Raw genomic sequence first — 26,139 nt, 5'->3', positions numbered from 1 at the left:
GGACGATCTGCGGACCCTACGCAGAGTGCGGAACTGGAGACAAACAGCAATGGCCCGAGTGGAATGGAGACGGCTACTATGTACAGCAGAGACCACCCCGGCCTTAGCCTGATCGGTAAGGTAAGTAAGTTTTGCGCCAAAAGTCGTTACGGTTGAATCAGTTCGTAATCATTCATTTTCGGTTTCTGTAACGGTTTTTGGGCTTCGGGAACAGTAGGTTGTTGGCCAAAGGTCCCCAATCTACCGTGGTGGGACTGCCACCTTAGGTATAGCTTCCGGTGGGGGAGCATTTCATACTCAGCCGCTGGATGCCAGACGCTGTTATAGCGAATTAGATAGCCCGTGTAGCTGCCGATCAGAACACTACGTACCCCCTGATCCGTTGGCAAAAGTTCACCAAACAGATAATCCCAATTCAAGGAGTCAGGTGACGCTAGGCAGTATAGCAGTAAAGAACCACTAAGGTGGTAGAACTTGATTGCGGTAAAACTGTACATCTCTTGCAAAATTGATTTTCATAAAGCCATAATTTTATTTTTTGTGTTACAAAAATGCCTAAAAAACACATTATTTCACTTCGTTTTATCGTTACGTTCTAAGTAAGACATAGCCTGCTTCTCAGCTTAGCATCCTATAAGCAGTTTCACCAGCTATCAACAAAGAGCTTTTTATTGTTCATGACCATTTTGTTTTCATCTACCGTGCGGCAATAATACTCAATTTCTAAGAATGTCCATATCCATTGATTTATATTACGAAAAAATCATAGACCTACTGGAATCGTACACGCTTGTTGCTGAATACCCGCGCGTTTACTGCTTCGGCTATGCATGCCTCCCGGAATCTTTCGTCTACCTAAATCTAGAATGTAATCAATGGTCCACAAAACTGTGTTGAGGAGAATTGTCGATAAGATAACGAAAACAACCCTTTTCTCCAAGAGAATTCCTGTCATATCGTTGGGCTCAGTTTGAATTCAGCCTGCAATCGTTGAGCATCATTCCTCGAGCGATGGAACGCCAAAATCCTTATAACCGTTCTGTAAGACTTATCAGTTACGAAAACAGTTCTGCTGAACCAATACGAAACAAAATTGATTCTAGTTCATCATCGAGTAGCAAGCATTCGCTAGAGTAAGAGTCATCTCAAAATACCATATTTCAATTTATTAATCTTCGTACGTACATACCCAGTGCTGTTCGTGCCTTAGAAAGTTTGGTGGTCTGCCCAATTTGCGAAAAGCGCCTCAAGGCACCTAAAATGCTCCAGTGTCAACACACATTTTGCCTTGCGTGCCTGGAAGCAACATATTGGCAACAGAAACATCGAGGTATGTTGATAAAAAAAAATCGAAAGCACTTCCAAATTCCTCTACCGTTCGTGGCTTTTGTATCATTTTTCCTTCCATTTTCAGATTATATTACTTGTTCTACATGCGAATCGAAGCACGCACTCACTTCTGCTTTGTTGTCGGATCTCCCGCCGAACCTGTACATCGATTCGGTGCTGCAGGTCTTGAGCTCATCAACTACTGGAACCAGCAATGGTCATTCGAAACCACCCTTATCTTCTCTGCAGGCTACTTCCAGTGCAACAGTAAGTGTTTCCTGCTTCTCGATTTTAGAACTGTGATAAAACTGAAATCGAACACGTCAAGTACACGCTTCTTCAATTACGATACAGTGTGATTATGTTCTTAAATGATTGGAATTTTTCAGTTGAAGAGAAACTTTGCTGAACTAGAATGATAAAATTGCAGGAATGTTTAGGAATGGCAGCTTTATCATCACTCCAAAAACTAAACTTTCTAACGAGATATCTTATTGCAGCCCAACGAGGAAAGCTGCCCTATGACGTGCAACAAATGTGATACAATCAGTAACGTTATGATACAGAAATGTAACCATTGCAATCAAGTAAGTATATTACAGCGGGAAATCTGTGAATACATCGTTATTCAAAAAAAAAACTTTTGGTTAAAAAAACTTCACATACCAATTTATGTGAATTGATATTATTTATTAAGTAGTAGGGGCATGGGGTAATACGCACTGTCGGGGTAAAACGCACCACCATCGTTTTTCAGGAAATATCTGTTTTCGAGCTTTGAAACCTTGTCAGTCTAAAACAGAACGTCGTGAGCACCTGGCAAATATCAGAGACTTACGTTACAGAATACAAATTGATAAAATCAAACAACTTGATGCTATTTTCCCGATCGTTTGTCGAGTATTTTTATGGTAAAACATATAAGATTTTATCGGCTGTTGCATTTATTTAGTAAATTGAGGGCAATACTAAGCGTGGCAAGCATCATGTAAACAATGAAATACTTAATGTGCATTTTTAGAACAATGTTGTAGTATCAATTGGCGCAATATGCAGGTTGGGGAAAAACACACCTCTTGAAAATAAGCTGTAATAATCTCTATAAGCATCTCGAACGGGTTGTTTCTCATTTTAAAACCATATAAAATATGCATTTTCTCAACGAAGAAGAAATGTTTCTAACCTCGGCGGGGCATATTGCCCCGATGTTGTAGTGCGTTTTACCCCAAGCAAGGTTGCATTCTGCTCCACATAAATATACGAAATTAGAAAATGTGATTTTTTAAATATTTACTGTACTAAGGCTGAAAATTTGTATGATCAACAAACAGAATGAGAATATCAGCAATAAATTCATGCATTTAAACGAAATGTATGTCTTTTAATTTCCTCATGACGCATCTTCTAACTGGTGCGTATTATTGCAGTATCCCCTATGTAGGAGTAGTTGGGGCATAATAAGTACCCTGCATTTTTGCTGTAAATTTAGAAATATTCAACACAAAGTATTTAGTTGTAGCTTCATTATCTGGAATCCCATGAAACTTAAAAAAAAAGTTTGCCATAAAAAATTGAAAAAATGCGTGAATTGATCGTGTCCTGGTAAAAAAATATAAGAACCAGCTGACCCAAAAAATGATTTCGGGAATCCGAATAAATACGTAGTGGGTATCTTTTAAGACGATATTTCCTGGATCAATGTAATGTATTCATAATACAGGGGGTGGCCAAAATGTTCAACATGCTGTAACTTTTCATAAAGTGCATCACAAATTTTGTCAAATTTTGACTGTTTGTCAACCTATTATATGTGCATCATTGGTACAAATTTGGGCTCGATTGGTTAATCTTTCGCGAAGCTAGAACTGTTCTCATAAAACACTATTTTTTAGAACACCAATTTTTGAACTGTCATATCTGCGAAACCAGTTAACCGAATTGAATGAAATTTTGAACATTGATAAACAATATATTGATACTTGATGCGACATTATAAAATGTAATATTTTCTCACGATGAATAAAGTTGTACCAGTTGACATTTTCACCCATACAGAGGAAAATAAATCAAATTTACAAAACCACACAAAAACTACTAAATGTGTTCTTCCTTCAACCCAAATAGGCTCTAATATATCTAATTAGAAATATCTTGAAAACAGAAGTAGAAAATCTTTATATATCAAAACTAAAACTTAATGACATTGATGTAAAAAATTTACATTTTTTTGCAAAAGATCTAAAAAGTGGCAATCCATGATAACTTGTTTAAACGTTTAAAAAGTACCTATGTTTTAATAACTTGTGAAGCAATAATATATTGTTGATAAACGTTCAAAATTTCATTCCATTCGGTTTACTGATTTCTGAGATATGACAGTTCAAAAATAAGCTGACTGAAAAAAAGTGTTTTACGAAAACGGTTCAAACTTTGCGAAAGATTAACCAATCGAGCTCAAATTTTGTACCAATGATGCACATGGGGATTTTTTTTATTACCGAACAGTTTGGGCCGAAGGGTCCCCGATTTCAATGAAAATTTCACCAGAGCTAGAGGTCGTTGATATATGATCATACACTCCCGTTCAAAAGTTTGGGGTCACCCCCTCAAAAACATGTCATTTTTTTAGGCCCATATCTCCGCCAATTTGCGTCCGATTTCAAAACCCTAGGTTTCATTCCAAAGATAATAAGTCAAAGAAACTTTGAACATGATTTAAAAGAAACTTTTTCAAAAAATTTTGTATGTAAACTTAACCCAAAGTTGCCAAATTTTCTAAAAAATGAATATAAACTTACGGCAGTGTCGCTGGAAGTTGGGTCGACCAAATTTTAAGATGAGAGCGGTAATATGACCCATTTTCTATTAGCTTTCAACTGCTTTTTACAGAACTTAGCTAAAAAATCTAGAAAAAAGTTATTAAGTAAATTAATCCTTGATGTCATCGACCAAAAGTTTGGGGTCACCCCTCAAAATGCTGTATCGGCCAAAAGTTTGGGGTCACTATCGTAAAACATGGAAAAGTGATTTGTTGATATCTTTGTAATCTATATCTAAAACCATTATATCATATTTTGGCCACCCCCTGTACATTGCATACATCTGCATAATTACTTTGTGGTAAAAAATTACTTAAAAACAGATAGTAGGGTGGGGAGCTAGAGAACCGTGTTGTGGATATTCCGGAAGGTGCAAGCGTAGAAGATCAATGAAGCACCATCAAGAACGCCTTAATCATCACCGGCGAGAAAATTTGGATAAGCTACGCACCCGGAGAAAGCAGTGGATCACAGATGATACCTGGGGGAAGATAGAGTAGCGAAGGAACGCCAAAGCCGCGATAGAGTTAGCCAAGGATGGGAACAGTCACTTGCAAAGAGTTACATTCACTTGCTATTTTTTTTAAAAGAAAAAAAGACGCGGACACCGTCTTCAGCCAGAGGCTGCACAGACTGAATGAAACTTAAACACTAGACAAAGGACACACGGAGCATGCACCAGTGGATACGGAGAAGAAACTATTCTCACGATAAGTTTCATCGCCCGGAGCGGGAATCGAACCCTCACCCCATAGCACGGTGCGATTAGAAGCTTGGTGACCCTAACCGCACGGCTACGAGGCTCTCAGCTCAGAAGTGTGTTATCAAGAAACGATGTATGGACGACTTTTGCCTTTTGGTTTTGTCTAAAAGTTTGCCGAATAGAGTATGGGTCGCACACGCATACCGAAGTCGTGAGGGAGCTGCGAAGGCCTCGTGGAGAGTCGCTTTCGCAGCTTTGTCACGACTTTGGTATACATATGCGACCCACACTCTATTCGGCAAACTTTTAGACAAAACCAAAAGGCAAAAGTCGTCCATACATCGTTTCTTGATAGCACGCTTCTAAGCTGAGAAAATAACAAGTGAGTGTAAATCTTTGCAAGTCAGTGTTCCCATCCCTGGAGCTAGCGAAAACGCGAGGAGCCAAAGCCGTAGCCCGTCATCGCTGTTCGGCTCTCGAGAAGGAAGTGAAACGCTCTTATACGGGACAATAGAGCGTGGGCGGAATTTCTAGCCGACGAAGGCGAGATATCCGCACACACCAGCGACATCCGTCTCCTCTACGATGTTCCACGTCGCCTTAATGGGACAAAGATGAATTCTACGATGCCCGTGAAAGAAACGTCTGGACAGTTCTTGACCTGGCTGACCAGTTGAAACGCTGGTTTGAGCACTCTGGAAACCTTTGTCAAATTTCGGTCACGCCATTAACAACTGAACATGATCCGCCAAGGGTTCGACGCATTACCCGTATCAACACAGAAACTTCATCAGTGCAGAAGACAGAAACAGCCATTCATAGCATGAAATTGAACAGAGCCACGGGGGTCGATCGCATATCATCTGAGATGTTCAAAACTGACCCCGAATATCTGCACGAGTGCTGCATTAATTATTTTGCAACATAAAGGGTGGTACGATCAAAATTTGGTCATACAATTTTTTTCATAACGTCAGACTGCGTACACTAAAACAGCTGATTTTTGGACCAGTAATGGTACAACCAACGACCTGCCTTTTTAGAATTTTGTACAAAGGCGCTCCATAGTAAATCTTTGACAATTTAAGAGCAGTAGAGCACACTTTTGGTTATAAAACTACTAATACTGCTCCGATTCATATGAAAATTTTACAGTATAATACTATTATACAAATATGATCTAAGTAAAATTTTGAGCCATTATGTATGAATACATCCAAGGTTGTGGCAGTTTGAATATGAAAAAGCTGACAGGGTGCCACTTAAAAAAAATATAACTTTGAAACAGCAAAATCAAATTGAATGAAATTTTTACTCAACATTTGGAATGCATTCTTTATATACAGAAAAAAATCATTGAATTCGGTTCAGTATTTCTGGCTCTATAAACAAAACAGTAAAAATGTGTTCTTATTTTTGAAGCCTCTTTGTACAAAATTTTAAAATTGCAGATCTCAGGATTCAACAATATCTGCGCAAAAACTAAACCGATTTTGATGAAAATTTTATGGCATTAGCTACATATAATGCACCATTACTGGTCCAAAAATCAGCTATTTTGGTGTACGCAGTCCAAAGTTATGAAAAAAAATGTTTTACCAAATTTTGACCGACCACCCTTTATGGGAAAAGATACAGGAAAAGATTGACGCAACTCTACGACGGCAGTAAGCAAGATTCTGTGCCGGACGATCTTGTGTGGACCATATCCATATCATCCTCGAGCAAATCAATGAATTCCAAGAGTCACTCCATTTGGTGTTCATTGATGACGAAAAAGCTATCGACCGTCTCAACCACGAACATATGTGGGAAGCCTTCAAGCGCAAGGATGTCCCTGAGAAAATCATTGGCCTCGTTGAGGCACAATACAGGACATTTTCGTGCAGAATGGAGATCTTTCAATCCTGCCCTCTGCACCACCGTGAGACTGAAATCAAACCGAGAGTGGAGCGAAATGAGCAACCCGAGCAGAGGAGAATACCAAGTTAATAACTATGAAATCACATAAACTGTTTTTATATCTTGTTTTGTTATTATAAAATTATCAAGGCATAGCTTTTCCATAACAAATTTTGTTGGACAATCTCATTTTGTTATAATCAAGCTATTGATATACATTAACTAAATTACATTTAAACAACATGTTTTGTTGAAGTACATGTTTAGTTATTGTTGTACTATGTGTAGCATCTAAGCAACCATGTATTAGTAAATGTACTGACAACACGAGATAAATAGATCATTCTTAATCCAACCACCAACCGAAGCAGTCTCATTACTACATTTGGCGACTACGGATGCGGATTTCAAACTGATCTGATAAAACGGACACGGACAGGGATGCGATTTTTCATTTGTTGGAAGAACGAAAACTTTGGATTCAAGAAAAAAAAACTATGCAATTGATAGTGCCTGTGCGTTTGGACGTAGCCCAGTTTGGAAAGGAAGATGGAACAATACGGACGTAAAGTATTCAAGATTTACGGCGTGAATTCAAATCATTGGTAAAATCGTGTGTTTTTCTAACTCTGAAGATAACGTGGTAAGGTATGTGATCTTTGGTTGAGAGGTAGAGATTATTTCTCATGACCAGTTATACCCAGGTGCAAGTGTAGCCAATATATGTAACAACTAGAAATTCAGGATGCAGTACGATGTCTGAATGATTCAGAGCTTCGGAACCTGGAAGTTGTATCATATTAATGCTTCTGAAACGGGAAAGGTTTCAAAGCAGGAAAGTTTGAGTTGCCCATAGAAATTCAGCGTTATGAAATGGGTGCAACAGAAATCAAGTAGATAAGTTTGGGTTGCTCATAGAAATCCATTAGTATTGGAATGAATGCAACAGTAACCAAGCAGGATAAGAGATTCGGAATGCTACAGAAGTGATTCCAGAAGAAGTTGCTATGCAAGCATATAAGAAGCAGATTGAAGCATAGCCACATTGATGCATGGTAGATAACAAACAATTACTAGAACACTCTTTGGCCCAGATTCATACAGGATAACGAATCAACTTTTGATGAAATTTACAAACTACTACAATCTGGATATTGAAATATTGAATGAGAGGGATTAATCTCTCAAGGAGTCGAGTTTCCAAAGCTTGATGGTTGCTCAAATTAGGCGAAATCCAAACCATTTGAAAACTATATAGAATAGTGCTATCTAAGAAAATAAATGGAACATGATCTCCATGTTTTTATAACACATTCACAGAACTATTACACAAGATTCCTGATGAAAAACAAATGTTTCTAGAAATATTAGAAATTCAACAGTGAGACAAACTTTACACAAAAGAAAGGGGAAATAATAGATAGTCTAATGTAAACTTAATTTATCATGTAGTTATTATCACAAGACAGGATACAACCATCCCTTCACAAATTGCAACTTCTCAACCATTTATCATACTTCAGAACATTGAAACAATACTTCAAGAAATAGAAATAGATTTTAAAATAATGATTGATGTACATAACACGAATCAATTATCTTGAATTATCTAGACTTTTTCATCAAAATGATAAATAGAATAGTTGAACATCAAACAACCTAGTCTAAATGTTTAAAATGATATCGTTTATAACTGTCTAAATAATATGCTAAAAACTATTGACAAATGGAGAGAATGTAGCATCTAAGCAACCATGTATTAGTAAATGTACTGACAACACGAGATAAATAGATCATTCTTAATCCAACCACCAACCGAAGTAGTCTCATTACTACACTATGGATCAACTTATCAGCAATAATACAACAGTAACAAATTTTGAAATCACAGCAACAATTCGACGATTATGCCTGTCCCTTTGTGTTGTTCCATTTTTGTATTCAGTTAAGAAGGAAATTTTTTAACGACTCCTTTTAAGAATTCCTTAAATAATTTTCGGATAAGCACTTGGAAGTTCTGGAGGAACCTTTCGATAAATCCCTGGAGAGGTCTTCAAGAGAACTCCTGGCACAATTTTCTTAGAAATTCCAAAGGTAATTCTTCTGAGCAATTTTTAGAATTCTTGGCAGAAGCTTTTGAAAAACACCTGAAGAAACATTCGGAAAAACTCCTGGACTAATGATCACAGGAAATTCTGAAAAAATCCTTGAAGGAATTCTATGCAGGATTCTGGAGAAATTTCTAGAGGACTCTTTGAAAATCCATGAAAGATTCCGTCGAAGAACTCTCGGAGAAATTTCTGCAATATTTTTGAAGTAATTTATTGAAAAGTTTATGGCCAAATCTGTCGACGAATTTCTGGAAGAATTTTATGACAAAGTCACTTGATAAACACAAAAGGAGTTTTTGACGGAATCCTTAGAGAAATAAATAGAGGAATTTTAGAAAAAAATATTGCAAACATTTCTGGTGAAAGTCCTGTTGGAATCACCAGAGGAAGTTCAGGAGAAATAATAGCAACATTTTTGGAGGAATCTTTGTAGAATCCAGGAGGAATATTCGACACAATTCTAGAATCCAGGGCAAACCGGAGGAATTAGAACAAAGTTTCCAGAAAAGTTGTAATAATCTGTACAATATTTCCAATATCCCAAAAATTTTCTACGAAACTGTTGAGCATTCTAAAAATTCTTCAGTTTCTCTGCTGAAAAAAAAACAAAAGTCACAAATTGCTATCGACAATCAAACTTTTTCAAATACACGTGTTGATTTCAAAACCGTGCTCCGAAAACAATTAAAGTAGAACATTTTATGAATTACAGGTGGAAATCGAAGCTCGTCGTATTTGATAATATAGAAAGCACTAAAGTTCGATTATCTTGCGACTTCAAATCTCTTAGAATGAATAAAAAACAGAATATAGTATTCTTCGATCATATGAAAATATTTCTTACGTCAGAGTCAGCAAGCCTCGTTGGATAAATGTACGACTCGTGCTGAAAAAATCAACTTTTCGTAACTCGTTACATAAATAACTGTTTCGATAGTGTTTATAATTTTTAAATTTTTAATAGTTTTTTTGTTTGTTCCTTATTCATTTTTGTCCCCCCCCCCTCGTACCTGATGAGAGGTCTCGGACATAAAAGAATAATATTTGCATTGGCCTAAGTATTATAACTTATTTAGTGACAAGTTTGATATCATAGCAAATTCTGCTATCCGATTACTATCAATAACATATCAATATCAAAATCGGTTATTGAAATATTTTCCGAATTCCCTGTTACTAAGTTGTTATTGAAACTAACAAAACAAGTTATTGAAATGGTTTTCCAGGACCATTGTTTTGTAATGGTATTTGTGATTTTGCCGATTATGACAGACAAGTTTATAACATAATATGTTATGGTAATAACTTGAAAATAATCGATTTTATTATTCAGTTATTTTCCCAAAAAACACAGCTCCTTATGCTGTTGTTATTTCCTTCTGCTCGGGAACTGCTAAAAATTTAAGGAAAAGGGGATTTTTTTATTATCGTACAAATTGGTACAAACTTCACAGAAGATAGCTTATGTAACTTCCTTCAAAAAAAAATTTTTTTTTTGAGAATTTCCGGACTTCCTAATTAGTTTTTCCGACTTTTCCAACCGATTTTCCTCAACTGTGGAAAATTTAGTGGAAAACAATTTTCATTTTGTATTTTTTTTTTGATTGCTGAGAAAATTTGCTTATGATCTCACAAAACAATGTGTCTATGCCCAAGTAACAATCCTAATTCTATTTGGTTTTATTTGTTTTTATGATAGTTTTATCGGAACATTGCATATTCTAGTTGATCTTATCGGAGTTTCAGCTGAGCATAACTATTCTTCATCAATATGTGGTTTTAAAAACACCTCCAAGAATACTTGAGGTTCAGTTCATAAAACCATAAACACAACAAGAACTGTTGAACTTATTTTGAGTTTTATAAGGTTCTTGTAGTTATCTTCAATCATCCGTTCTTGATCAAGAGCAACTGTTCTCGCATGAGAAAAGTTTGGTACATGAAAAATACAAGAAAAAACTCAAGCATCAGAATTTTATTCTCATCGTTCCATTATTGCTGCCAATCAAGAACACTTACCCGGAAACCCAACCGCGACGCGGTGCAGTGCCAAGTTCCTCCGGTTGCAGCATCCGAAATGACGTTGGTTTGGTCATCCAGGACATCGATTCCCTTATAATCGGGAGTCAAATAATCGACCTGCAAAATCACTTACCTGTTGGAAATGCTGACCGGAGGAATAAGGCGCTGCACCACATCAAGGCCGATTCCCGTAAAAGGTCTGCCTGGTTGGCAACGGTACCGGGCTGATGATTAAATTTATCGCACGAAGTTCACAAAATCCACCGCGGTGTGATAATTTATTGTTTGTTTACAATTTGGCGTACATGATTTATAACGTTCTCGGCGGAGTTTGCATAAACCTACATCAAGAACGTTATAAACCTGAGTACTCTTGAGTAATACTTCTTACCCTTGCATAAGATGAAATAAATTTAAGACGTTCTTGATGGAGGCCAACCAGGCTGCATTGAGAACGTTATAAATCCTAGTATTCTTGTGTAATGCTTTTAGTTGAGTTGAAAGAAATTTAAGACGATCTTATGGTGATGTTGATTAAAACCATGGATGATGGACCGACCACCGGCCTAGATTTCAATGGAAGCCATGTTGAGAAAACTCATGAGCAATGTTCGCATGACCAGGAATAATATTTTTAAATATTTTATTAGTGCGTTATAATGGAAGCGCTTTAATTTCAATTTAATTCACCAAACTTTTCTGTCGACATAAAAGCTGCATCAGCAATAACACTGAAAAATGTATTATCGTTTTATCGTGCACTTGAAGAGTTCTAGAAGGAGAGAGCAATTCGCCTTGAGGACAACTTGGGAAGTACAACAAATTCAAAAACAACTCTCCAAGAGCATCTTAGGATGGGCCTCTTTGATCTTATGGCGGGTTTATGGTTGAGTTGATGTCGTGTTGTAGAGCAATTTGGTTTATGCACGGTTTTAAAGAACAGGTGTTGAAGAATACTTCAAAAGCATTATAAAATTAATTTTGTTACTTGGGTGATGCTTCGTTCTTGAGTAATGATTTTTCAAAGTAGGTGGTGTCTGTAGAGAATAAGGCGACCCTATTTTTTTCTATTAAGTTTTTGTTCATGTATGTGTAAACCCTGCCTGTAAAAAAATCCATAAAATTCTGAGAACCTTCGTACCAATTTGAATGATAATAAAAATAATGCCCAAAATTGTAAACATCTCAATTGAACGAATTTTAATTTTGATTTTTTTTGTTCTGATACATATAGTATGGTTCCTCTATTAACCCTCGAACGATCGCGCTGTTGTATTTTGTACAACACGTTAAAAAAATCTCGCTTTTTGTACTCAGCATTAGAGTGGTGCTGACGCAGGTAGTCAACCGCGAGTTACGGAAGGTTAATTAAAATTAAAAAAAAATCTAATAGCTTTTGTCGGTTAAGGTTAAAATAAGGACTATAAATTTAAATTCCAGATTCATTTTGCTTCATTTACTGCATTTGTGGAGCCTCGTGGCCGCGCGGTTAGCGTCACCAAGCGTATAAACGTACCATGCTATGGGATGAGGGTTCGATTCCCGCTCCGAGTGGATGAATTTTTTTGTAAGAAATATCTCTTCCTCGTATCCACTGGTGCTCGTAATGTGTATCGTGTCCGTTGTCTAGTATTAACCCACGAGCGATCGCGCTGTTGTATTTTGTACAACACGTTGAAAAAATCTCGCTTGTTGTACTCAGCATTAGCGTGGTGCTGACGCAGGTAGTCAACCGCGCGAGTTACGGAAGGTTAAGTTTCGTTCAGTTTGTACAACTTCTAGCTGAAAACGGTATCCGTGTCTTTTTTTTTTTTTTAATTGCATAAACTGCTCTTACTCATTATTCTCCGCATACCTCTACAACATCTTTGCATAAGCAATAGATTGAGTCAACAATTGTACACCGCACATTTCGTTTCGTGTTTCTCTTCAATTCCAGGAACATTCCACACTTGCCAAATCAACAATATTTATTGTTGATGGTTTGACTGTTCGCATATTCTCATGACAGAATCAAGCATGTTTATGCTTAACTTAGCCCATCTTAACCCTTAACTTGACGGTGAAACTAACTGTTTCGGATGGTTCATTTTAGTAACACAAAAATTGGTCAAATGAGGTTATGTTGCCTTAAGGCCTTAAAGCTTTAGTTCCATGCTTCAGCATGACCAACCGCGCTGTATGAACTAATCATTCGCTCGACTTCATTCCTAGTATCCGGCGGTGCTCTTGGCTGCGTCGTTGGTGGCTGCTTTAACCAACCTTCCGAAGAACCATGATGTACAGTTGAACTTAGAGTCTTTCACTGGCACTCGAAGTCGATCAGTTGACCCTGACATAGGGAGCCGCTCCTAACCTTGATAACAGACACTCAGGCTTGAAGAAGCAACCCCCTTCCACCCTTCTCTGTCAGGCTACTACCAAAGTTCCAGCAGGTATCACATACTAGAGCCCCCTGCCTAGATGGTCTGTCTCATACCCTACTAAGTTGACTTTTATGAAAAATGAAATGCTGAACTGCAGGTGGTTTTACTCCGGCGTGTCTGCTTACCCTGACCTGAAGATCTGAAGAGATTCACGAATGTCTGGAAAATCTCAACATCCATTCCCCTTTTCAGATTTTATGTGCCATCTGTTGGCAGACGCATATGGATCAGCTCATCAAACAAGTTCAACAACTTGATATTCAACTTAACTCAGCGGTTAAGAAAATGGACCACAAAATGAACAACTATAAGGTAAGACCACCAGGTAAATTAGGAAATCCAGCACCAGCACAAAAGAGTTGTAAAAACTCATCAATCAACTACAGACCTCCTTTTGGTGTGGCATTTCGTATCACATCCAAATGACGTGCCGCGATGATTCGTTGCTAGTTGGCGATTCTGAGCTCGCAACGATCAAATTAGGCGACTAATGATAACATAAGCATCGAATGAAAGCAAGAGTGGATTTCGTCGCAAAGAGTAATTCCGAAAAGAGTAATTCAGTGTTTTGCCGACACAAACTAAAATCACGCAAATATCTATCTCTGATTCAAGATCACTATATGTGCACTAAGAGAAAATTTCTCCTTCATTAAAATATGTTTGATGACTTTATGAACACTAAACACAGCTTACATAACTTTGCATTTCAGATTTGCATTGCTCTAGTTAAGACCCGAGTCTGGCACTATCTATTGCATCGACAATGAAAGTCGTACAATTTTGATGACAGCCGCATAATATTTTATACAATCAATTGAACAGCTTTCAACTTCCGTCGCCACACGAAATCCGCCTGTATCGAATCGGTCCGTGGAGGACGGCTTAATTCAAATCGAATCCCCGGCACGTGATAGGAATGAAAAGCACGTGTGTGTGCCTTCGGATGCCCAATGCATACGCGCGCGCGTTTGGACAGCGGACCTGATATAACTGTGCAAATTTTACCGCCCCCTCGATGTAGATGGAGACGTCGATTTCGTTTGACGGGGTGTACCATGGTACCCTCTGGCTTGAAGAACGTCGGTGGTGGCGTTTAATTGAGGCGATAAATGTATCGAGTAAAAGTTTGCTTCCACATTTTGCGTACAGAAATTATCGGCGTAATCAAATTCATAAGCAAAATTTGTAGTCACCTCAAACACTTTCTTTCTGCTGGCAAAAAGGGATTCACAAGCGCGACGTGAAGAATTGCAGTCGCAGCAGGTACCTGGTACATACCTAAAGGAGAAACTTTTTGGTAAATTCGCGTCAATAATTTGCGCACTGTCGACACTTCAAACAAGACAAATGGGTTGTTTCACCCAATGAAGGTGACCTTCCATTACTAGGTGTAGGTAATTGGTTGAACAACATATTTATTTTTTCCAGATACATATCTCTGGATTTATGTTTTAGAGCTGGATTGGATAATACAGGGTGTTAGGGGGCTGTCCATAAACCACGTGGTTATTTTTTTGGGACTTTTCAACCCCCCCCGCGTGGTCATTCGTCCATACAAATTTTTTTATTAGTCCATACAAAATGATCATTGGCCGAACCCCCCCCCCCCCCCTCTCATGACCACGTGGTTTATGGACAGCCCCTTAGGTTCCTGAGTGCAAACTTTTTAGAGGGTGATAGAGGACCATAAATGGAGAAAAAAATTGTTCTACGCATATGGTCAAATCTCAACCGTTACGTGGTTATTGAACTTCCCATGTTTGTGACTCTTATTGCCTTAACTGGCAATAGGGGTACTCACTAAACAGATTAAATTGCTGCGTAAGCCATGATTTTCTGCTTATTTGAAATGTTTCATGATTTTGCGAATGAAATAATCAAAGATTGCCTTGGTGATCGCGACGTTTAATCAGTTTAATCAGTTTATGCTGTTAAGTAAATCCCCCTAATAACTTGAAAATGGTCAAACTTATCGATTTTTACCCTTATTCGAAAGATTATTGAATTTTCTAACAAATGGCATCTTTGAATCGATTGGTTTAGTTAAATAACTAAGCTTTCTTTCTCTAGCTAAAAATAGTGTATTTTTATTGGTTTTTGTCAATTATCTTTGAAACATGTGTAATAAGTTAAAATTCTTTCCTTGGCAAAGTTGTGGCCCCTGTTACACTCTACAATTCGTTCTTTGACACCAAACTTCTATCTCTGATCGTTTTGTTGCTATTTCGATTTTAACATCGCATTTCAGATCATAAATTTGCAACTGTCATGGAAAGTACTCTTTTGTGCAATGTGCCGCACATTTAAATCGAAATTGCAAGAAAACGATAAGAGCTAGAAGTTTGGTGTCAAAGAACGAATTGTAGAGTGTAACAGGGGCCACAACTTTGCCAAAGAAAGAATTTTAATTTATTACACATGTTTCAAAGATAATTGACAAAAACCAATGAAAATACACTATTTTTAGCTATTTTTCTCTAGAAAACTTAGTTATTTAACTAAACCAATCGATTCAAAGATGCCATTTGTTAGAAAATTCAATAATCTTTCGAATAAGGGTAAATTTTTTTTCTCCATTTATGGTCCTCTATCACCCTTTAAAAAGTTTGCACTCAGGAACCTAACACCCTGTATGATAGGTAATATTGGTGAGCAATAAGTCAAATAATTGCATAATCTTTATGTTGTTCGATTCAAAGTTTCCGTAGTAAAACGACATTGGCACATTCTACGGGCCCCGTATCATCAATACTCATTTTTTTTTAGTTTAAATTTGGCATATTTCACATTTTTATAACTTTCTACATTACTCTTGTCATCCAAAAATGTACTCAACATGATATTAATGTAACAATAAATATTTATTGAACGACGGTTAAGACTAACAATAAAATCGTGATTTTAAGGCATTTAGGCACACTATTCATCAAAGCTGCCGTATTTCAAACACCAACGCACTGATTTTTCAAAAGTCTTCCATGAGTAACCCTTCCGTTCCCTCCGGAATTCATCCAGGAGATTCCTCTTGAAGGATGTTCTTCCAGTTTATTCAATCCAGCGAGGTTACCAAAAACTCATTCCGAGGATTCCCCTAGGAGGTTCCTCGAAAAAGTGTCACAGGAATTCCTTTTAGGGATTCCTCCAGCAGTTACTCATGGAGATTTGATCCCGGGGATTCATCCAAGAATTCCCTTTAGACATCCTTCCTGGATATTGTAAGGGTTCCTCCAGAAATTAATTACAGTGAACTTTCCAAAAACTCGTTTCGGTTGATTTCGCGTAAAATGCTTCCGAACGCTCTTGCACAAGTTACCTCCGCAAACCCCGGAGGTTCCTTCTGAAGTTTCTTCCGAAAATTCAAACAGGTATCACCTAAAGAAGATCTCCAAAATTCCACCAAATATTCCATCAGGAGCTCCTCCGTGAATTCCTCCGAAAGTTCCTCCAAGAATTTCTCCAGGAAGTTCCCCCTGAAGTTTTTATGAGAATTCTTCCCAGACTTCCTTCGGGAAATTTTCCAAGCATTCCTCCAGGAATTTCCTCAAAATATTCTGCCAGGAGTTCTTTCGGAAATTCCTCCCATAGTTCATTGAGAATTTTCTTCAGGAATTCTCCCAGTAAGTTCCTCCAGGAGTTCCTCTGGGAGTACCACCGAGCATTCCTCAGGGAGTTCCTCCAGAACTTCCTCCAGGAATCATTCCAGGAGTTCCTCTAGAAATTCCTCTAGAAGATCCTCCAGAAATTTTCCCACGAAGTTCCTCTAGAGACTCCTCCGAACGAAAGTTCCTGCAGGAGTTCCTCCGGAAATTCACTAAATTTTCCTCCGGGAGTTCTAACGGAAATTTCTCCGGGAGTTCCTTCTAAAAATATTCCGGGAATTCCTCCAACATTTCCTCCAGGAGTTCCTTCGAAAATTCCCCCGAGAATTCCTCCAGGAATTCTCCCTGGAAATTCTTGCGGGAGTTTCTCTTGGAATTGCCTCAAGATCTCCTTCAGAAGTTCTTCAAGGAATACTTGTAGGAGTCCCTCCGGATGTTCCCCCAAGAATTCTTCCAGAGAGTTCCACCAATAGTTTCCGGGAGGAACGCTTGGAGAAATTTTCAGAGGAATTCTGGAGGAACTTCTGGAGGAATTTCCGGAGGAATTCCTGGAGGAATTTCCGGAGGAAATCCTGGAGGAATTTCCGGAGGAATTCCTGGAGGAATTTCCGGAGGAATTCCTGGAGGAATTTCCGGAGGAATTCCTGGAGGAATTTCCGGAGGAATTCCTGGAGGAATTTCCGGAGGAATTCCTGGAGGAATTTCCGGAGGAATTCCTGGAGGAATTTCCGGAGGAATTCCTGGAGGAATTTCCGGAGGAATTCCTGGAGGAATTTCCGGAGGAATTCCTGGAGGAATTTCCGGAGGAATTCCTGGAGGAATTTCCGGAGGAATTCCTGGAGGAATTTCCGGAGGAATTCCTGGAGGAATTTCCGGAGGAATTCCTGGAGGAATTTCCGGAGGAATTCCTGGAGGAATTTCCGGAGGAATTCCTGGAAGAATTTCCAGAGAAATTCCTGGAGGAATTTCCAGAAAAATTCCTGGAGGAATTTCCGAAGAAATTCCTGGAGGAATTTCCGAAGAAATTCCTGGAGGAATTTCCGAAGAAATTCCTGGAGGAATTTCCGAAGAAATTCCTGGAGGAATTTCCGAAGAAATTCCTGGAGGAATTTCCGAAAAAAAACCTGGAGGAACTTCCAAAGAAATTCCTGGAGGAATTTCCGAAGAAATTCCTGCAGGAATTTCCGGAGAAATTCCTGGAGGAATTTCCGGAGAAATTCCTGGAGGAATTTCCAGAGAAATTCCTGGAGGAATTTCCAGAGAAATTCCTGGAGGAATTTCCAGAGAAATTCCTGGAGGAATTTCCGGAGAAATTCCTGGAGGAATTTCCGGAAAAAAACATGGAGGAATTTCCGGAGAAATTCCTGGAGGAATTTCCGGAGAAATTTCGGGAGGAATTTCCGGAGAAATTCCGGGAGGAATTTCCGGAGAAATTCCGGGAGGAATTTCCGGAGAAATTCCGGGAGGAATTTCCGGAGAAATTCCGGGAGGAATTTCCGGAGAAATTCCGGGAGGAATTTCCGGAGAAATTCCGGGAGGAATTTCCGGAGAAATTCCGGGAGGAATTTCCGGAGAAATTCCGGGAGGAATTTCCGGAGAAATTCCGGGAGGAATTTCCGGAGAAATTCCGGGAGGAATTTCCGGAGAAATTCCGGGAGGAATTTCCGGAGAAATTCCGGGAGGAATTTCCGGAGAAATTCCGGGAGGAATTTCCGGAGAAATTCCGGGAGGAATTTCCGGAGAAATTCCGAGAGGAATTTCCGGAGAAATTCCGGGAGGAATTTCCGGAGAAATTCCGGGAGGAATTTCCGGAGGAATTTCCGGAGAAATTCAGGAGGAATTTCCGGAGGAATTCCCGGAGGCATTTCCGGAGAAAAACCTGGAGGAATTTCCGGAGAAATTCCTGGAGGAATTTCCGAAGAAATTCCTGGAGGAATTTCCGGAGAAATTCCTGGAGGAATTTCCGGAGAAATTCCTGGAGGAATTTCCGGAGAAATTCCTGGAGGAATTTCCGGAGAAATTCCGGGACGAATTTCCGGAGAAATTCCGGGACGAATTTCCGGAGAAATTCCTGGAGGAATTTCCGGAGAAATTCCTGAATTAATTTCCGGATAAATTCCTGAAGGAATTTCCGGATAAATTCCTGAAGGAATTTCCGGAGAAATTCCTGAAGGAATTTCCGGAGAAATTCTCCTTTCCTTCTAACTTTGCCGCGTTTAGCGAAAGTTTTGAAACCGACTTTTTTGGAAGGAAGCGGTGAATTCAAGGATTCACCCTTCCTTTTGTTCGATGATGCAACCATTATTTAATTAGAAGCGACCTTCCAGGAGGTTTTTTCCCTAATCAATGTCCAAGTAGGATTACCACCGTTTCACGGAATTTGACTTCCGTAAACGGGTCCAACGAATAATCGAAGGCACGGGTCCAGGCAAGGATCGAAAAGGAATCAGTAGGTATAAATTTAGCGCTGAAAAGTGCTATTGTGGCTAGTACTGAGAAGTACTGTTGAATTGCTTTAGAGTAAAACTTCCTGCAGCAGAGAGAGCTTACGTCCGCACAGCACAAGAGTACGATGCGAACTGAATGCAAAGTAATGATTGCTCTAAATACACCGTATATCAGCATGCAATATGGCTTCAGTACCGCGGTTACTTGGATAATCCACCGCCTCCAATCCACCAATTTCTAAAAAGGAAAGGTATCATGAAAAATGTCCACCAGCTGGTTTGATGGCCTTATATGTCTAATCAACAAGAAAGGGCACAGACTGAAGAGGGATTACTCTGTGAAATTCGGCGTACAAAATCCTGCCGCGTGTCCTGTGTTTAACAGACTGAGACCTCTTAAGGAGTCTTTCGTCGACAAGTTCCGTGAAGGCCGATCAACGACGAAATATTTTTTTAATGTTCAACTTTGCACTCGAAGGAGTGATTAGAAGGTCTGCGTGCAGAGGAATGGAACTATCATCACACGGTAGCACATCGATCGTAGGGTAGTGCAAACAGATGGCAAAAAAATGTTAGAATCTCGAAATTTCGCAAACAATGCCTAAGTTTTCCGCAATGCTTTTCGACACAACTATATTTGTAGGTGATCGGTTACATTATCCAAAAAAATTAAATAAGTTGATATTTTCGAGGTAGTTTTCGTATCAATTTCAAAAATTTCACTTCTACCGAGAAATTTATAGTATTTACTGCAAGCTTTAACGATTACTTTCATTCCACAGATACGTTTTACCAATCTCAATTTGCAAATCAAGGCACATTTCGACGAAAAAGTACAAGCACTCAAGAAACAAGAGTGTTCATTTCTAGGTAATGCATAATTAATCATCCCTTTCTATAACGACTTCGAAACTGCAACCGCATCGGTCGCAGCCATTTGGATGTAAATGACTTTATTTTTCTTTCTTTCAACTGCACTTGTCCGTTTGCTCTGGATGATCGACACAATACAATGTTTCCCTAAATGAAGACGAATCGCAAAGAATACTAAACGATGGGCTATGTGCGCACGAGCTGGTGATGGAGAAGATACGCCGACTCCGGACAACAATCGGCGACAATGCAATTGGCACACAAGGTGATTTCGTTCACGTTTATCTGAATTTGCATAAAGAAATTTCGATCGTTTTCGAGGAGATCTCCCACTGGGGAGAAGAGATTGTTTTATTTGACCAGGTATTTTTTTTTTTGGTAGTCAGGCCTTTCAAAGACCATAAATAACCTAGAAGTATGTTGGTTTCAGAAAAAATGTAAAATAGAAGTAGTTGGTACATATGGTAACGTGGATGCTGCGACAGTTGGTTTGGAAAACGACAAAGAGCCCACAAAATGTAGTACTATTAGTACGATAGATCCGGCGATGTTGGATACCGAAGAAGCCGTTTTCACCTACTATAAGTAAGATCCATACAACCATCGATTCATATCTATTACTAAACCTGTTTATTATTTTTTTAGGAATCATTCGTTCAAACCTAAGCTGTTTTGGAACAAATGTCATCGACCTGCAGGAGTAGGTGTAGCTCCATGGAAGCAAGAAACAGTAGAGCAATCGTTACTGTATATTTCAGGCGCAGAAAGCAGACTTATATATGTGGTGAATAGGTAAGAAATACAGGTGACAATGGCAATTTGTACAACAAATTGCCATATGATTCTTGTGCTACGTACCTTAGGATCGCATCTGCGTTACAATGTTTCGCCAACAAATTTGGTCCATGAATGCCTGATCTTCTCTGGCATTACCCCATCCAGTTATACCTGGCGGTAGGGTTGGAGTTCCTATGTAAGATGCTTACAACCTTAATGGGTTCAACTTTTTCAGGCAAGTGAAGTATTACTTACTTGGATACTTGGTAAGCCACCATTCGATCCGTTGAATCTACGCCGCATGAAGCGTGCTTCTCCACTGAACTCGTTACTGGGCCAATCGATTCCATTCGCCCTAGACGTTGAGTGCTAATAGGTCCCCATCAACTGCAATACAGCCATCTTGTACGCGGTCTACCACGGAGTCGCCGTCCTCTCGCTGGTTCTCTACTGAATATTATCTTCACTAGTCGTTCTTCCCGCATCCTTGCGACATGATCAGCCCAACTGAGCCTGTCTCGTTTTGTTAGCTTGACAATATCCTTTTCAATAGGCACTTGCTATAGCTCACACAGGAAAAATGGGAATATTTGTATTTGAGGCTGACTGATAACCTAGAACATCTTGAACACCGATGAAGTTTGGAGAAATGAAATAATTGGCATACCAGTTGATCTAAAACCTGAATTTGGATATGGGTTTACATTCATATGTATTCATATAACCTTAGTCAAGAATATCAAATAGCGTTTTATACTGGGATGTTATAGGTGTTCCAAACTGTCCTGTAGTGAAGTCCTTCAATTCTGCAAGACTAATTTTATGTGTTTTCGCCATAAATAATAGCATTGCATAATCTACTGGGATCTGTGAAGCTCTTGAAATCTACAATGTCATTTATAGACACTATAGGAATATTCTAGGTCAGCCAAACTTCAGGTCTATACTCCTAACAGTAGCCATATCTGTTATACTGAGTAACATTTTATAATCTACTGCGGTTACTGGACCATTCAGGGTCGTCGAAACTGTTCTATAAGGGATTTCTTCAAATCTACAAGAATAACTTTATGTGTTTTGCCATAATTAACAGCATTGTATAATCTGCTGGGATCCGTGCACCACTTGAAATCTCAAATGGCATATAGAGACACTAAAGGTATATTCTAGGTCAGCCAAACTATCTTGGAGTTCTGAACTTCAGGGCTCCACTAGATTACAAATTAGAGCTTTGTAAAATGAAAGAAGTTATCGTTACACCCGTAGACTTCAGGATCTAAACTCAAGAACAGTTTGGATAACCTAGGATATCCAGAAAAAATATTCTGCATCACATTCTACCATTTCTATGCTGTTGAGCACCAAAACCACAGAAATACGTAGAAATCAATAATAACGCTTAGAAAAATTCCGGCTTCAAAGGGTAAAGTAATGTTAAAAAGTATCTCGCATTTGCCAGGACCACCGGTGACGTAGTGCAGCGAATTGTGCACGAGGATATGTCGTACCCGAACGGCATTTCTTTCGATGAGGAAAAACAGGAAATTTTCGTTTCCGACAAATGGAAACACTGCATTTTTGTCTTTGCGGCAGATGGCACATTTATGCGCCAACTTTGCGACAAGGGGGACCAGGAAGGTTTACTGAGGTGAGTTTACAACCTTTATTTGACAACTCTTTGGTTTTGCATGTGATGTTTCGATTTGCAGAGCCCCGGAAGGAATTGCTATAGGCCCGAATGGAGTGCTTTTCATTTGTGATACAGGAAACGATAGAATTCAGGTAGGATGATTACCAACGCCGGGTAAAGAACCCTTTTACGCTGAAACAAGTCTACGCCAAACTGCGCGAATCAATTTAACCATTTTCGGCGAAAAATTATGTTTGTGTTTCACTTGAGGATGTTTTCTTTTTTTTCTGTTCTGTTAAACAACTGTCACCGTTTCAGTGCGTTAGTCCGGCGAACGGCCGAATGCTGTCCCAGTTCGGGCGCATACCGAAAGACCAACTGATGAAAGCGACGCAGACTAAAACGCCCACTCGTTATGTAGACCTTAAGTCCCCCACAGGAGTGGCCATTCACGACGACAAAGTTTTCGTTCTGGACAGTGGCAATCGGCGAGTAAAGGTCTTCAACAAGCAAGGTGAAAGAATCCTGGAATTTGGACAGGTCGGGTCTATGGTTGGGCAGTTTCAGTATCCGGAGGTGATTGCTGTTGATCCGAGCGGCTTTATCCTGGTGGGCGATGGAGGGAACGCCAAGGTTCTGATATATCATCCGAGTGGGAGCTTCGTAACGGCTCTCGGATGTCGAGGAGACAAACCTGGAAGATTCAACTGGGTGTCGGGGCTGTTCGTGACCAAGGATCGTGAGATTATCATCAGCGATTACAAAAACCACAACGTGCAGGTAATAGTGTAGAATGGAGACAAAAGTCGATGGTGAAAGATAAGATGTTTATTTTGATGTGTGTTGTATTTACATTTGAAGCATAATAAATTAAAACTCGAATGCGTGATGTAATTTAATAAGGATAATATCAACATATTCACGGCGTTTTGCTTGAAATAGATTATTTAAAATCTCTGGTGATTTTTGCTGGGTTCTTAAATATTTTTCAATCAGTTTTCATTTTCATTCTCAGTAGCAATAAGAAGTTAGAATAACTGTTCTTTAAGATTTGAAACTGTTTTATATTAGAAAAAAAAAACATATTGTTTCCAAATTTTAGTGTTCTTTTAAATTTAGGCTCAACTTCGCCTCAATAGAGCGTTAATTGCTGATTACTCATAGAAAAACTGCATTGAAATGTAGTATTTTAGTCAGATCAAACGTATCAATTGAAACAACAACAGACTCTTGTAGTGCACTAAAGACAACGATTATAAATTTGTTCTTGAAATACGATGGAACTTCGGAAAACTCTATAACTGACCTCAGGCTCGTGAATCTGTGTATAAAGAATGAGAGGCAATTGTTTTCTATTACAGCCTAATCAGTATATCCGCGCCATCGAACAATAAGCCCGATGACAGCTTTGATAAGGCCTACAGGGAGTGCGCAAAGCAATATGTCAAGATAGTCGTCGAAAATGCAAATCCGCTGGTCAATAGAGAAAGTTTCTGTTGACCTGTCATTGGGACGGAAGGCCTTCATTAAATTTACAACGATAATGCTCTGCGCCTTTAAACTGCTGCTGCTATGAGAATGCAGATGATCGACGGGCAACAATTTTCGGACGTCATAGATGTGACGTCCTGCAGATATCCGAACATTGACTCGAGTCATTACCTTGAAGTAGCAAGAGCTCGGGTGCACCGTCAGGAGTTCAAGGAACAACAGAACCATGCGTTCCAACGCTTATCACATGTATACCATGTACAAGTCGCCAATAAGACCGGTGGTCCTCTACGGACACGATACATGGACCGTGCTCGAGGAGAACCTGCCAAGCACTCGGAGTTAACGAGCGACGCGTACTAAGGACGGTCTTCGGCGGCGTTGAGGAGAACGGTGTGTGGCGGCGAAGGATGAACCGCGAGATCACTGCACTCTACGGTGAACCCAACATACTGGAAGTGGCCTAAGCTGGGCGGATACGGTGAGCAGAGCATGTTGCAAGAACGCCAGACAACAGCCCTGCAAAATTGGTGTTTGCTAATCATTCGGTAGGTACAAAAAGACGTGGAACGCAGAGAGTACGACGGGCGGACCAGGTGGAGTGTGATCTGGCGAGTGTAGCGCGTGACCGACGTTGGAGAACTGCAGCTGAAAAATCGAGTATTATGACGGCAAATTGTTTGTTCAGATGTTGTTATCATAAAGTTGATGTTGAACTAAACCATAGCTTCCCAACCTTCGTTTTACGACCCCCCAACCGCTTGCAGGCACGCTTCGATTGTTTGACGAAAAGCGCAGTGACGACATACTGGGGGGTCGCGACTCGCGAGAGCCAAGGATGGGAACCGTGGAACTAAACAAATGAAAATGAACGAGACAATAGAAGAGACCATATTGTCTCGTTCATTTTCATTTGTTTAGTTCCACGGTTCCCATCCTCACCACGGATCACCAGTTTACAGGAGTTTATCCATGAAACAATGACAACAACAGCGCTAAGCGACTCCAACGACGATGAGTGCCAACAAATGACGAGCGAAAAGAATGTCGCCAGAAGTCGAATGCTAGTGACCGGTGTCCAGCTCAACAGGGAGCGATACCAGGCGATAAGAGGAGAAGAGAAATGTTTCCACCGTAGCAGGAAACAGCAGCACGAAGAGAGTGTGATTGTTGTAAGCAAGAAAGCTTGGATAGCAATGATATGCGGAGGTTTTATGCAATTCTCGACGCGCGGTACAAGACTACGGCAGCGCCCGCCACGTGCAATGACCGGGAAGGAAATTTGGTGGCAGCATTTCGGAAGGAGCATTTCGAAGATTATTTGAAGGGTAAAAATGAAGGTGCATCCAAGAACATGATTAACATAGTTGATGACGGTAAAACAGTGGAATCATTAACACTGAATTATGTTAAGAATGTCCTTAAGGAGCTGAAAACCAGCTAAGCTGCTGGGCTTTAATTGCTTCAACACGGGAGCGATTGATGTAGTTGAATCAGCCTACCAGATTCCGATAATGAAATATGAGCTGTGTGCCTGCTACAGAGGGATTATTTTTAAATTTGGCGTACAAGATGTTACCGCGTGCCCAGTTCAACAGACTGAGATCCCTTGAGGAGATTTGAACGATATGAGGAGATACCATACAACTGTCCATGCTAAGCGGCTCAGGAATACGATTGTGTCCGCCATGGATAACCGTCGATAAAAAAAAATCTTTGACAAACAAATATGGTGCTGGCTGGAAAGCCTTTGATGATTTGTTGCAAAACAATATTTATAAACACGCTCCAAGTTACAAGTTCAACAACGAAAGAAGAACCATTTCTTGGGATCAACAATTTACGCAAAGGCTGGAGTTATAGTCCTTTTCATGGAATTGGTTTTAATAGTAAATTCCGAAAGATTTTTTTTTTTACTTAAAGAATGTCCTTCAATAGCCTTTTCATTATGTTTTTCTATGAATAGTCTTGAGAAAGACTTGGTGTGATAAGTAGACCAGATTAGTC

At 39.4% G+C, this 26,139-nt stretch overlaps 1 protein-coding gene across 1 annotated transcript; it reads left to right on the top strand.

Annotated features, from left to right (window-relative positions):
- Window positions 1–763: 763 nt before the first annotated feature.
- On the top strand, window positions 764–26,030 carry LOC109411125 (RING finger protein nhl-1-like). The gene is made up of 12 exons (XM_019684579.3): window positions 764–1,133; window positions 1,194–1,330; window positions 1,415–1,596; window positions 1,830–1,916; window positions 13,505–13,624; window positions 20,144–20,231; window positions 20,392–20,597; window positions 20,665–20,819; window positions 20,880–21,026; window positions 22,471–22,659; window positions 22,721–22,793; window positions 22,960–26,030. The coding sequence occupies exons 1-12, from the start codon at window positions 1,012–1,014 to the stop codon at window positions 23,431–23,433; spliced, it is 1,980 nt and encodes a 659-aa protein (XP_019540124.3). The 5' UTR covers window positions 764–1,011; the 3' UTR covers window positions 23,434–26,030.
- Window positions 26,031–26,139: the final 109 nt, after the last annotated feature.

Source organism: Aedes albopictus, chromosome 2 (genome assembly GCF_035046485.1).
Source record: "Aedes albopictus strain Foshan chromosome 2, AalbF5, whole genome shotgun sequence".
Classification (NCBI taxonomy): domain Eukaryota; kingdom Metazoa; phylum Arthropoda; class Insecta; order Diptera; family Culicidae; genus Aedes; species Aedes albopictus.
The sequence above is the reverse complement of the archived record's forward strand: the minus strand, read 5'-3'. Positions and strand labels throughout refer to the sequence as shown.

What these genes read in the sequence shown, in the direction of transcription:
- LOC109411125 (XM_019684579.3), top strand. Translation starts at nt 1,012, where the DNA reads ATGGAACGCCAAAATCCTTATAACCGTTCTGTAAGACTTATCAGTTAC. An exon ending in CTTATATATGTGGTGAATAG is followed by an intron (nt 21,027 to 22,470) that starts GTAAGAAATACA and finishes CGCATTTGCCAG; the next exon opens with GACCACCGGTGACGTAGTGC. An exon ending in CAGGAAACGATAGAATTCAG is followed by an intron (nt 22,794 to 22,959) that starts GTAGGATGATTA and finishes TCACCGTTTCAG; the next exon opens with TGCGTTAGTCCGGCGAACGG.